At 40.9% G+C, this 14,216-nt stretch overlaps 1 protein-coding gene across 1 annotated transcript in view; it reads left to right on the forward strand.

The window, feature by feature from the left end:
* The window catches only part of LOC307034710 (cadherin-4-like), a 216,484-nt gene that overhangs the window by 151,975 nt on the left and 50,293 nt on the right, over window positions 1–14,216 (forward strand). The window contains 2 exon segments of the mRNA XM_079673589.1: window positions 856–1,082; window positions 8,219–8,416. Of these exon segments, the coding sequence (XP_079529715.1) occupies window positions 856–1,082; window positions 8,219–8,416 (425 nt within the window).

Here is a 14,216-nt window from a genome sequence, read left to right on the forward strand (position 1 = left end):
ATTAATATGACCTTGAACTGACAGAGATAACTAGAGAAAAGAAACAGAGCGATTTAGCCTTCAGATTTAAAGCTAAAAGCATCATTTTGTGTCACTCGTGAAAAAACATAGTATCGTGAAAAGCCACAACACTAGTAGAATATTCCTTTTTTGACAGAACAGGTTTTTTCATTTTAGTCATGAAAATGGGAGTACTACATTTGCAGATGAAGCTGATCACTTCACTGGTATTCACTGTTGGTTACTTCCTGTGTATATTATCTATTTTTTTATAAAGTAACAATGTTATTTTAAGTTTGACCAGGTCGTCTAATTCTTTATTAGGATCCCCATTAGCACTAGCACGAGCATTGGCTATGAACAAAACAAAAAAAAGCTCATCATGTCATGCAATTAACAATTCAATATGAAGTGAAAACAAAAATGATCTTCTATTTGAACCATCATTAAGCCAAATAATAATTGTACATCCTCTCTGTCATTGTAACTGTTAATTACCAAACACTTTGTCCACCTTCAAACAGATTCAAGCTTTATCAAGATCAATGTTTCACCCCCTCCACAGTAACACACACCTCATCTTTTCTCACAAGCAGCTTTAGAGAACAATCCTCAAGAGTCTTATCCTTGTGATGTTTTGACCTATAACTAATGGAGACTAATGGTGAGATGCTCCAGAGTCAAACAGGGCACATGATACAATCTCTGTAATCTACTTCCTATACTGATGTTTGAACTGTATGTGAATGTTTGCATCCCCGTGAGAAAAAAAACAGCAATTGAATTGTTAAATGATGACACGATATATGTTTTTATTATACGTTTATTAAATCTTTACATGTCTCTTGTCCACAGTGAAGTTCGATGACTGCATGGGGAATGAGGCTGTGGTTTTCCGGAGCGGTGATCCGATCTTCAGCGTGCGGACAGATGGGTCCATCTATGCCCAGGGAGTGGCAGCCAGCCTGGACGAACCAGTCCAGTTTAAACTAACAGCCGGGGGTCCCACCACACGAGTCTGGGAGACGGTGATCCAGCTGGCCCTCATTGACCCACTGTTACCTCAACAAAATGAGAATGAGGTGAGTTTCACTCTCACTGAGCACAAGCACAGACACGCAAATATCACGCTTAAAATTTCAATTATAATCCCAGAGCTTCTTCTTCCTATCGAATTTCCTCCAGTGGTCCTGGTGATAGCAACAGCCAAGAATCAGGTCAAAACTCCTTGGGGTTTTAGAGAAGGAGGGAGGGAGTGACTGGAGCAATAAGAAGTAGCAGTAGCACACAGCTGAAAGTGATAGAATCACACTGCCACGGGGGGAGATCATGATTCCCCTCAGCTATAAGCTGTTTTTGGAAAACATCCTGTGCCTTGGATACCCCAGGGGTTCTCGACTCTTCCTCCTATATTTAAAAGCTGTCAGGGGTCAGGTGAAGCCTGATCAGCGTGAGCTCAACCGTCCCCATGACTACAGAACCACAAGGCCACATCTGAGTGTCAAAATCAAAAGATCACATCAGGTAAAAACAACAAATATTATTAGTAGCCTGTTTTCACTATAATGTAATTACAGACATGTCATGCAGGAGAGGGCCTGTCAGTTCCTGAACATATCAAACCTAGACAGGAAATGTATCACTTAGGAAACATAATGACTGAAAAATATCCACAAATTCTCGTTTGGGTTTTTGGTTGGAACCAGCTGTCACTTACTGGCCATAGACACATGCTCAAGTTTAGTTGAAGCATACAACTGTGTAAAACAATTGACAGCATTCAAGAAAAAGAAAAAGCTTAGAGCAGCTATAATTATGTTTAGTCTCACTGGTTTCAGCAGCTGTTTACAGCGAAAAGGCTCTGAAAAACACATTGAATATACAAAACACGGTATAAAGGAGAATGAATATTGCTCTTATATTCACCAGGGGGCCATAAACACATTTCTAATGCAGGCTTTTGTCGCTCTGAGGGTGCTGGATGTGTAAATTAGCAAATATTTGGCACAAAGTTCACTGTACGATATTTAAAGAAGACAATAATGTAATTGTTGTGTTTTAGCTGCCCTCAAGTTGCCAAAAAACGAATTGCTTGGAGAAACCAGTTCATCCAATGTTACTATTTAGTTTATCAATCAAGAAAATATATTCTCTCATGAAGGACATGTTCACAAATTCATTACAGAAAGTTAGGATGTACATTTTAGGACTTAATAAGACGAATACTTTTTTTTAACCTATTATTTCAGTTCAGGGTGATCAGTTCCTGCAGTCTCACTTTATTTATGTGCTAGTACAGGAAGACAAACGCCCTCACTCAAATAAATCATATTTTAACTAAATAAATCCTATTTTGACAACATTATTATAGATGGATTTCAGAATACATTCTGAGCTTTACTTCCATCACTTTGAGTCTTGAGAGGATCATTACCCATGAATAAACCACATTTTTGATGTGTGTAAGCAAAAGACGAAAATCAATGCAAAGCATCTCTGACATCAGCAAGGTTAGTTTGATTCATTGAAGATGTCAACTTTTCCAATAGTTGAATATTTTGTGTTTAGATTTTGAGACAGCTATTAAAACTGTTTAAAATCAGCTTTATTTTCCTTATAGTGCGCATGGTCACACACAAAGAATCACATTCTAACAACAGCGAATATTGAGGCAGAGTGGGACATCGGGCAACAAGGGATCAGTGTGCGTGGGTGTGAATATGAGTGTGTTGTTCTGGCTCTGATGAAGTTGGCCTTGATCCTCACCCTATTGTAGCTGGGGAGGCTTCAGATGACTCACTGGTTAGTATGGTGTGAGCTTCAGTATTAAACCACAACGTGTGAAAGGTCAAATGACAGGCTATTCAAATAATTACAGAGCTCGACAGGGCCAAAGGTCAGAAATACGCTACGGATTGTAACAAACATGAATGTGGCGCGAGCAGAAAGCAGGGCACAGAAACAAAATGTGATGTTTCATTATGGAAATGGCTCTTTTTTGGAGTGCGCTGTTGAATAATAACTTCCAGATGTCTGGGCAGCCAGGGGCTGGCTGATATCAAAGCGTGCAGGGTTTTGGGGGAGGCAGTGGCGTGGGGGGGGGGGGGGGAGAGCCGGGACCACCGCCAGCTGGCTAAGGCTGATGGCACCAGAGCTGGGGGGCTGCATCCATTTCACACTCACTGACTCCTGTTCACATAGCGTTAGTGTGCGTAAGCGTATGTCTGGATGTGGGGGAACGTTATTTGTTTATGCTTTCTTTTTCTTTTTTATAAGAGATTATGTCGGATCAAGTGTGAATGATGCTAATTATGCGTAACATTTTAATTGTTTTGTAGGGTCTGTGTGAGGTTGTGTCTTTGTTGAACGTATAAAGTGTCTTATGATTGGAGCCTATAGCTTTTATCTGAGCTAAGTGCAGGGTTGCACAAGTGTACGCCACCCTGCGATCAAGGGAATAACACATCCCTTTGAATCTGTAGAATCTGTCAAGCTACCATTAAACCTTCTGATATATTACTCCAGTTTGCTCTTTATCCTCCATCTTTCGTAGCAGTCTGAACAAGTGCAAAGACATCTTCGCTTAACCTGTTTTCAAATCAATTCGTCACCTTCCTGTACGTTCGTTCTTTACGTGTGAGTGAGAATAAGAACGAGTAAATCAGAGTTGGAGAGTTTAATCAGAATTACACCTTGGCTAGAAAAAAGCCTGGTTAAGCCTTTTGTGATGTGCACAGCCCTTTTTCCAATTCTCTTTCTCAGTTTTCTCTCCTCGGGGAACTCACTAGTACCTGTTAGCATGTGTAGATAAAAGGATTTGGAGCATGACTTATTTAGGTGAGGGGAGGGGAGGGGGGCCACATCTGCTTCTGACAACCCTTCTCCTCATCCTCCTCATTCCATCCCAAACACGTCTCGCCCCACCTCTGCCACTCCACCCTGCACTGGTGGGATGTGGGGCAACCAGCCCCTCCAGTCAGCCCCACTAAGCCTTCCTCTCCCTGAAGAGAAACAATACATTTGTCCAGAGCCGGCTCACATCTGTCTCCTCCCGCTCTGCTGACCGACCCTGTTTGTGCACACAGGCATGGTGCGCTTGGCAGAGGCCGGTCTCCTGAATATGGACTGAAGGCCAAGGATCATGAGCATGTTTCAGTGAACTTGTCTCACAGTACAGCGAACATGGAATATGGTAACATGTGTGTTTGGAGGGCTAGCAGGTCTCTTATACAGATTGTGAACACAGCAGAAGAAGAGGAGGAGGAGGAGGGTATACTGTTTGTGTTTTTTGGGCCGTGAGCATAAGGACAAGCTGCTCAGGGTCACATTTGGTCTGTTTCAGGGTTTTAGCTCCCTCACTGGCCGAAAGAGGACCTGCTGCTCACCCTCAACTAATCATAAAATAGACAGAAACTATTTCAACATTCTGTATTTTAGCAGCATGGACACAGTCAACACCCTTTTATGTAATCTTACAGAATGTTTTTGTTGAACTATTATGCATTTTGAAATATCATATTCCTAAGCACTAACCCCTAACCTAATCATTGAGATTGAAAGTGAATGTTAAACCTTAGAAATACTGTAATAGTGTACAAAACAATACCCCCCCCAAAATACATATTCTTGAGTTGTATTTGTCAACATTCATGAACTTTCTTTACCAGCTTATACAGCTGCTATAATCAATATTGAATAATGGATGAACTGAGTTGTATTTTTTGGAATGAAACACCCACAGATAATTATCACTCTTCAGTTCCTCTCAGCGTCAGAGCATTTCAAAGTTGTATAACTGTGTTTTGCTCACAACCTGCATCTTCGCCGTTTTGGATCAGACTCACAGTTTATGTAACACAAACCCTCTCTGCACTACTTACACAGCAACAAAAAAAGGATTAAAGATGACGTTAGGAACTGGTTTGACGGATCAAAATGCAGCCATTTAAGAGTCCAAATTGTCCGGGTGTTAGAATCAAGATGTTCCTCCACTAATGACCAGGTGGAGCATTCAATCCTGTCGTTCATTCATCTTAATACCGCATGCGTTTCCCTGTGTAAACACCTCCCTTTCTGCACAGTTACTGAAAGTGCCCTGAATTGCACGGTGCATGGGGTCTGAAATGTAGCGCCTGCTTGATGAAACTGAACATGACACCTTGGCCCGAGCCCCTCCACACCCCACACCCCACACCCCACACCCACATAAACGCATACACACCATATGCCTGGTAGCTTGACACATTTTCCTTTAAAGCAGCCTTAAAAGCTTTTCTCCTGGGCGTCCATCTAATGAAGTCAGCCTTGAAAGCGTTGTTTCCGCTGGCAGATACAAGCCAACCCTCGGAGGGACGTTGACCAGGCAAGAACAAACAGAACGAGATAAAGAAAAAACGCTTTTTATAGACTGCATTGTACACGACCCCTACACTTTCAACGTGTGCCAGAAGCCATTGCCATCTTCCAGCACTGTAGCTGTGTTGTTTTTCATTTTTATTCTCAAATGTCAACTGCTGGGGAAGAACTGTTAGGCTACATATTGCTCAGAAGTAATACGAAATGAAAGAAATGGAGGTGGTATTAAAAACACTACCCTCTTATTATGTAAATGTATGGTGATTGTATTTCCTTCTCCTATGCTCCTGAATCCACAAGCCCAGAATTTTCTTATATTCTGACACGAAAACCCTCCCACCCCTTCACATGAGCACGTACTGTATGTCCTGCCTGCACGGTTTTATTTACTGTAATGAAGGATTTCTCTATCCTCTCTCTAGAGGAGTGGTTTCAAATTGTTTCGTTTTTGTTCCCCCCACACCCTCGCATATTGCATTGCCACATATCGTCTGTATGTAGCACAGTACTGTCACAGTTACCCAACAGCTTCTAAAGTCCTCAGTTTGCTACACACACACTTACAATAATGTAGTTTACTTGCAGGTATATGTGACTATTAATCAGTTCCTGCCTGGCTGTTAATGTAAGAACCATAACCAGACTCATACTTAAAAACACTGGCTATCACTCCCTTTGCCAACAAGAAAAGACACCTAAAGGCTCAGCAGATGTCTTATCACAAAGTATGTGATTAGGGGTATAACTGGTAAAGCTGAAGATCAGACATGTAAACAGCGGACGCCTTGGCTCGACAGCATCTAGTTCATTCATCTCCCTACCCGTTAATTAAACCATTAATATGTTCACCTTTCATACATGCGTTTCTACCTGCGGGCACTCAAGTGGATTGTAGTGCAAAACACTATATAATTGGAGGATGATACATCCACTATTCATAATTCAAATATTAATACATAGACAAAACTGCTACTATATAGCTGCATTTCTAATTTCATATATGTTAGTTTGATGCCTTTTAAACCCTTTCTCCATGTTATCCTTATATTTCACATCCATGTTTTCTATATATTTGATTATAATTAGACCTGAGTACACATAACAATCATTAGAAGGAGAGTAAACTTCTATGATCGGACCGCCCTGTAAGGTTGAATTGATGAAAGAAATGTATTGGGGGGCCTTTTAGTAGGTGTCTTTGGCGGGTGAAGCTGTGCTGCTGTGTTGCCTTCTGCTGCACCATCAGCCTAACGCAGCTCAGAGCTGGAGGAATCACTGTTATTGAGACAAGCTGTCAAGACCCACTGACTGGAAGGAGAGGCAGAAACAACACTAACACTGCGAGAGAAGGGCAGGTGGGGGTGGGGGGGCGCAGGAGCAAGGGATAGCTCAGGGGAGCGTGATTGAGACAGAGAGCGCAACTGATACAGAGCTTCACAGTGATGTCTGTGACTCAATTCTTGACATGTTTTCACTGGCTTGTAACCCGGAGATATGTCGGTAAACTTGCTGTAGAACAAACCTCCAGATTGCCAATTTAATATAACCTTTACATCACTTACACACAGTACAGCACATCCACTGTTTCCCTGGGGACACTAGGCTTGTGATAGTTCAAAAGTATGCTTTGAGACGGTGGAGCCTATATGTAACCTTGACATAGACGTGCCAATGTGTGTAATGTACTTGCATTAGGAAGCTCCATATCTGATTATGTGCACTCTGGTGATTTAACTAGCCCTGAGGAACACGATTAAAGGCTTCTTTCTGTATTTTCAATTGACTTGTGTTTGCTCCTACCCACCCTGCAAGCATTTGTAATGAAGCAGAAACTCTGCAGTTCACCTTCATGTGTTTTGCAGTATTTCAACATGAGGACATTCATTTAGATAGGCGATATGTCTGATAGCTTCAGCATTTGATGTAGCTCTTCTGACTCACGGGTGAGTTAATGTTCACAAGGAGATTGAAAATAGGCTCCTTTCAAGTTCCTTATTGGAGCATCTTTCAAAAAGACAGATTTGTGGTGGTCATCCCTCTCTGCCTGCAGGGAGTCTGTAAGAGAAATGTGTGATGGGGGAATATGAGTTAATAGGCTCTTTATACCCAGTTTAAATGACAAAGTCCCTTGTTTATGTTCTATTAGAAATATATGCACATTCAAACTGAACTCTGTGTTGCTCAAGCCTGATGACGCAAGTTCAGATGTTTAACAAACTTAAGCAAGCTTGTCATTTGCATTAAGTTTATATTTTATATCTGTCATGAATTTCATAATTGCTGTAAAAGCTTCAACTAAAATGGTAACATTTTTAAAAACATCAATTATATTTGCCTTTTGTTCAGCTCTTGGACGATTTTGATAATCATCTTTTCAACGTCATTGCACACATTAAACTGTCTATTAAATATATAGACTCATTTCAAATCAGCTTTTGTTACAGCATCCTTTTTTTCTTTGGGTTATTTTTCTTTGCGTCTATAACAGGGATGTATTATGACTTTATCATCAGAATGTATGAAAGCCATTATATGGATGAAGAAATAGCACCACAATTATTAAAGGAGGACTGCTTTTCATTACGGAGACTGAAAAGCTACACTATAACTTTTCTTCTCTCCAGTTATTGCTATGACACATTTACCTGCCTTTAGAGTGATTCCTTCTGAAAGCAGGGAGATGGACGTTTTTTTTAAAGTTGTTTCAAAACTGCAAAACAGGATAAACATTGACCATGCCAGTCATATAATTCACACATTGTTTCCTCTTGTCAAAAGAACCTCTGCTTTGAAACAGACAAGACATCAGTTCCTGTTAATATTAACAACACCCTTCTAAATAAAGCCTTGTGTTTTCTTAAAGGTCATAAAGGAAGAGGGGAAAGTCGCGGAGAGAAAAGAGGGGAAGGAGGCGTCACAAGCACCACCTCCTGTCATCATGTTCTCAGGGTCGGGCAGGAACAGCTCCAAGGGTCTGAGGAGACAGAAAAGGGACTGGGTGATCCCACCAATCAACGTGGCAGAAAATTCTCGAGGACCATTCCCTCAGATGCTCGTCAGCGTAAGTGACAGATTTGATGTGCATCACTGATTTCTTCTGCATGTGCAGCTTCTTGAGAGCACTTCACGGCTAACGCTGATTGGGGATGTGTGATGGACGTTGATAAAAGAAAAGAAACACATTAGCATAGCTGGTTTGTTCTCCACGTCCTCAGAGATGATTATGTTGTGTTCCACCGTTGTAATTATAGCCACAAAATCTTTAGACAATTTAAGCAGCTCTGATTGGTCCTGAGACGTTTTCCCTTCAGACGCGAGGAAGGCTCCAAAGCAGCTAAGCAGCTAAACTCTCCCACAGAGCGAGGTCCACCTGGTTCACAGAATGATTATTTCTCCTCCTTTCTTTCTTTTATCAGGCCATTTCAGAAAGGTTGCCCGAAGTTCAGTACTATTTTAATAGCTCCTTTATAACAATACAATTTGTCACACAATCTTTACTGAATCCATAACTCTGGGTCTTCTGTGAGATATAAGGAGAAATAATGAAAAGCTATTTCCAGGGCCCAAAAGAGCAGGACAGCAGTTTATACCATATAAGCCTCAGAAAGGACATGAAGGGTTTGAACAAAGGTTAATCAGAGATAACAATATGAACAATAAACTGTTTTCATATCGAACTAGGAGAATGCAAATAGCAACACATCAGCTGTTTGTTCATTTTTTAATAGACCTTTCCTCATTGAGCAGTCAAGATTTGAATGTGGCAACAACAACAACAACAACAACAACAACAACAACAACTGACTCTCATCACTGCATATTAGATTTCTGCAAAACTGCTAGTTTTGATAAGTACAAAATATAAACACAACATGTTGGAGGTCGGGCCTGAGAAGAAAGAAAAACGAATAAATAAATGTTTGTGTAAATGTGTTGTTTTGGAAAAGCAGGAGCTGCAGAGTGCTTAAAATTCAGAGATTCTGTCACAACAGAATGTGCCATTTGTCTCTCTCAGAGCGAGGCTCGAGACTCTGGCTGCTGCTGCGCGCTGTAATTCATCAAAAAACATCATTCCAAGAGACCACTGCTTCATCCCCTGCTCCCACTCTCCTTCGGTCTTTATCTGGGATATCTAACCATCAGCTTTTCCTCGCTGTTTACAAAACTCTCACAGTTTATCTCTTTGGGTCTTAAATTGTGCAAAAGAAGTACTTTTCTCTCCCTTTGTTTCTGTTCTTTGTTTTTCTTCCGGGTTTTATCCAATCCCTAGGGAACAGCCTGGGGAGCTGCTTGAAGGAAACTTTTGTATGTTCCTTTTTTTTCCCACTAACAGCAAAAGGATCAAGTCAAAGATGGGAGAGTTTGCAGGTCTTTGTTTTGGAGTAAGAGTGCGTCCCATCAGCCTGACACGCTTTATCTGAGCCCTTCAGTAGTGCTTCACCAGCCACAAACCGGTCCGACAGTTCTGTTATTTCCATGAATTGGTCAGAACCAGAGAGTCAGAGGGGATGGGCCAGGGAGAAAGAGAGAGGCTATCAAAGGAACATTTGGAAGTATACTGACCAGCCAAACATAATCCACTGTGTGCAGTAAATAAGTCTGTCAGGGGCTGGTGGATTGCTGAGGGTGAAGCCTTCAGAGCAGAGGAGAAGTGATGCGTGTTGATGACTAGAGGGCAAGTGGGGCCTTACCGAGAACTGGAGATTTTAACAAGAAGACAGCTCTGTGGGGTGGTAGGCATGGCAATGATTTTATATTGTTTATGCGTTTAGTCAATTTTTGTAACCTCTCAAGTCCTCTGTTGGGAATTTCGTAATGTTGCCTTTTGTTTCATATTTCTCAGTCAAAGCTGAAAGCAACAACAGAAATCTAAGCAACAATATTTAATTTTCCCACTCTGACATTTAAAAGTCTCCTATCATGGAGCATGCACTTTAGAATTTCCTTTATACATGCATATGTGTACCCGGTGTGTCAGGGAACTCACAAAGTGTCAGAAAACAATGGTCTTTGTTTACATTAGCAAGCATCGCTAACACTCAGAGCTAACCTGTACTGAGAGTGTGTGGCCCAATCCAAAACCACACCCTACCCCTACACACTACCCCTCCGTGACGGAGTGAGTAACACTCACAGCTCAACGAGGCTCCCTCCTTTCAGATGGAGGGAGTAAATACAGTGACAAGCTTTGGGACAACAACGGTTTCAAATCAGCATCTCTTAGATAAAAAATAAAATTAAAAAATAAAATAAAACTCCAAACATCTTTAATTGTGTTACTTTTTTGTAAAGCTCTTTTAGTTTTACACCTGATTTTTATTAGCTTCTTAGTTTTTGCAACAGTCTGTAAATATACACAACTTTATAATAAAATACACACATTTACCTTTTTCTAGACTAAACACAGGTATCCTAAGTTCAAAAAATATTGTTGTTAACATTGCAATTTATCAGTGGATGTTTGCTGGAACTGTTTGTAAACAGCGTGTTTCCTGACGGACACACACATCGTTGACTCCGGTCAGGTAGTGACCGGTCTCAAGTCGGCACTGATGCAGACTCGCTGTTTGAGGGCTTGATAGCCCACTCCCCCTCCACACCGCTTCACACTCGTTGGTTTGGAACAGCACTTAATGTGGCGGACCCTCCGTGCGAACGGAGGGGTAGTGTGTGTAGGGGTAGGGTGTAGGGGGTGGTTTGGGATTGGGCCTCAGTGTAAGAAAGCAAGAAATAAATAAAGGTACTCACCTTGTGGTAAACCCGCAAGAGAAAAATAATTTGAGCTCCATACTGTTTCAGAAATAATCCTTGATGTGGTTTGGAACATGATATGATATTTAATCACAGCAGCATTTCCTTTTTTTTTTCTTTTTTTCAATCTAAGGAACCAGAATCAGCAGTTTTCTAACAGGGCTGAAACAGAGGGATATGAGGGATGCCTAAAATGCATGATCTGTTTGGTATTTTGAGCAAAACACATCATAGACATGTTTTTAAAGTGTTTTATATATCTGAGACCCATAATATATGCCTAATAGCATGATAAGAGATCTTTTTTTTGCAGTTTTAAGTTTTATCCAGAACATTTTGAAACAGAGCTCGCTGTCTCTCATCCCCTCTCCTGTCTCTCTCATACTGTGCCATTACTCAGTGCTCCGTGTGCTGTGTCTGTGTGATGCCTTCCCTAATGGCCTGTGAAGTCAGTCCCTCTCCTAATGGGCTGTTCTGTCATCCAGCGCAGCACTGAGTGACATGCAGGCAGCGGTCTTTCCCTCCATCCCGTCGCTTTCCTCCCTGCCCTGACCAAGTTGCCATCAGTTGGACAGGCGGGGTGACAGCAGGCCTCACCTGTATTTCCGCAGGTCTGCAACATTGTCACTTCCATCATGGCAGCTCAGGACAGAGGCCTACTGCCCGGCCCCTGAGCCTGCAGCCACACATGGCTCCAGGGAATTGTTGACTGCTTATGGAAAGTCTTGGCAGGACTGTACTCCCTATTCCCCTTTAGAGCCAAGACTGTGTCAGAGCTCAATGGGAGCTTATTGACCGCTTGTTATTAATAGAAGCACTGAATTAATTATTCCAGCACTATACACTCTGCCACTTCAAGTAGTGTTGTGCACCTGATGTAAGTCTGTGGCATTAGTCCCTATCAGCCTCTAGTGACGCAGGTTTGTACTGAATGTAGCCTGGTATTAGTGTCACAAACATTTCCTCCATGTGTTCTCAGTTGTTGGACAGCAGCAGTGATTTACTTCCTTAAATACAGAGGTGGAAAATGTAGCCAAAAAGTACTCATTATAAGGAAAAGTAGTCTCATCCGCCAAAAAACATCCTTGAGTAGCGAGTAACGTCATGAATAGAAAATAAAGGATTAAATACTGGCGCCTTGCTATCTTTTTCAAACTATCATACTGCATGTGAATATTACATCATTTCAACCAAAGATTATGATAGTATTCATGGTCAGTTTGTAATCAAATATCCCACAACCTGCCTCAAAATAGTCAATAATGGAGAGTTGCGCCGTGAATGTACCCAAATATAACAAGGAAATTAGTAAAGCGTTTTTTTTCACACATATACTGTAAGAGTAAAAACTATGTTGCAATAAATGTACCCCAGCAGTACAACAATTACATTTTACATAGTACACGCAGTACTTTGTTTCTTTACATCTCTGCTTGTTTAAAAATAAGTATGAGTGGTGCATATTGTTTAAGAGAGAGCCATGTTGAGGAAACAGAAACATCAACAAATCCCAAATGACTAAAGCAAAGGATGGGGTGAGTCATTTCTCACGTTAAACAGGTGTTCTTTGTCGTTCTCATTCTTCTGCAGCCAAACAGCCATCAATAGCATGTAAGGGACATTGATTTTTCACAGAGGCTTTTTGAAACCTTCCATTGATCCACACACTTCTCCTACGGCGGGGAGTTATCGATTTGATTCTGCTCGGGTAAATATAGACTCAACATAACCACCCCCCCACCACCGCCACCCAACTCCCTTAACCCTCCATTAGAACAGCCGTCAGCAGAAAAATGAACAAAGCCCTGATCAAACAACAATTTAGCAACAGAGATAGACGGGGTATGAATAAATGTTTGTCGAGGAAAATGTCATTTTATTCTACTGTTCTCTGATTTATATTTCGAGACAAAAAAAAGAAAATGAGGGGCGAGAGGAATGGAGGGAAATAGCTTTGGCCAATCACAGTTAAGATCATGGTACCACAGAAAGAGACTATTACCAAAATAAGACTGTAAATTGGTGAGCATTCTGGGAAATATGACTCTTGACTAAACTACTTAGAGAGTTAGATAAGATAAAGAATGCTACTATCATATCCGTACATTAATATGAAGCTATGGTCAAAGACAACTATAGCCTATCATCAGAACCGAAAACAGCTAAAAGCTAAAGCTATAAGATAGAATAATAATATATGGAATGCTAGGCTAAGTATGTTACGTCTAAGTATGAGACTAGCTAGCTGTTTTTCTCTGTTTTCTTGCAAAGCTAGGCGTCACCTGGTTGTTGATATTTAATCAACAGATATGACAGTGGTATTGATCATTTCATATAGCTCTCGACAAGACAGCAAATAAAGCATCTTTCCCAGAATGTCAAACAATACCTTTAAGGCTAAAAAGCATAGCCTAATATTTCACTTGAAGCAATGCTCGTTCCTCACATGGGAATGTAGAAACATAGAACAAGTAGGTGGAGGAATGATTTCTCTCCTCCTCACTATCTTATATTGTTAACCTATTGCATCAGCCTCTCTTCTCTTCTGAAACCTGTTGTGAATTCACTTCTTAACCGTTCTGAGTAATATTTTAATGTTTGCCTAACAGAGATTATTTTAAGAGGGAAGACATTAGTTTGAAGGTTTGAATAAGGGATGTGAAAATTGGTTTATTGAATAATATTTCTTTGGAAGAACAGTTCTTTGTTTTCTTTTTCTAATATCCTTGAGACTGAGAAAGGCAGACATTCCGATAAAGTGAAGCTCCATCCCTCAATGATCACAGGACATTTTATTGACAGCAACTCCATAGAGAGACACAGCAGCTGCTCGAGCAATAAGCCAAATAAATGGGGGCTTGTATAAAGCCCTGTATTGACTGATACGAAGAGAAAAAGACTTCATTTGATACCCTGTTCTTTTATCGACAAGATATGTCAACCAGTCATTTTTTCTTTTCTTTTTTAATCAAATATGTCCAGTAAAATGTAGCCTGAATGTTAAACTGTAGGCAAAATGCAGTTATTTGTATCTAATTTGTTGTGCGGTGCATCTGGCTGTGTTTACTGTACCCGCTGCAGCACCTGTGCTCCAGTTACCAACTGTTTGC

Source organism: Notothenia rossii, assembly GCF_949606895.1.
Source record: "Notothenia rossii genome assembly, chromosome: 4".
Classification (NCBI taxonomy): domain Eukaryota; kingdom Metazoa; phylum Chordata; class Actinopteri; order Perciformes; family Nototheniidae; genus Notothenia; species Notothenia rossii.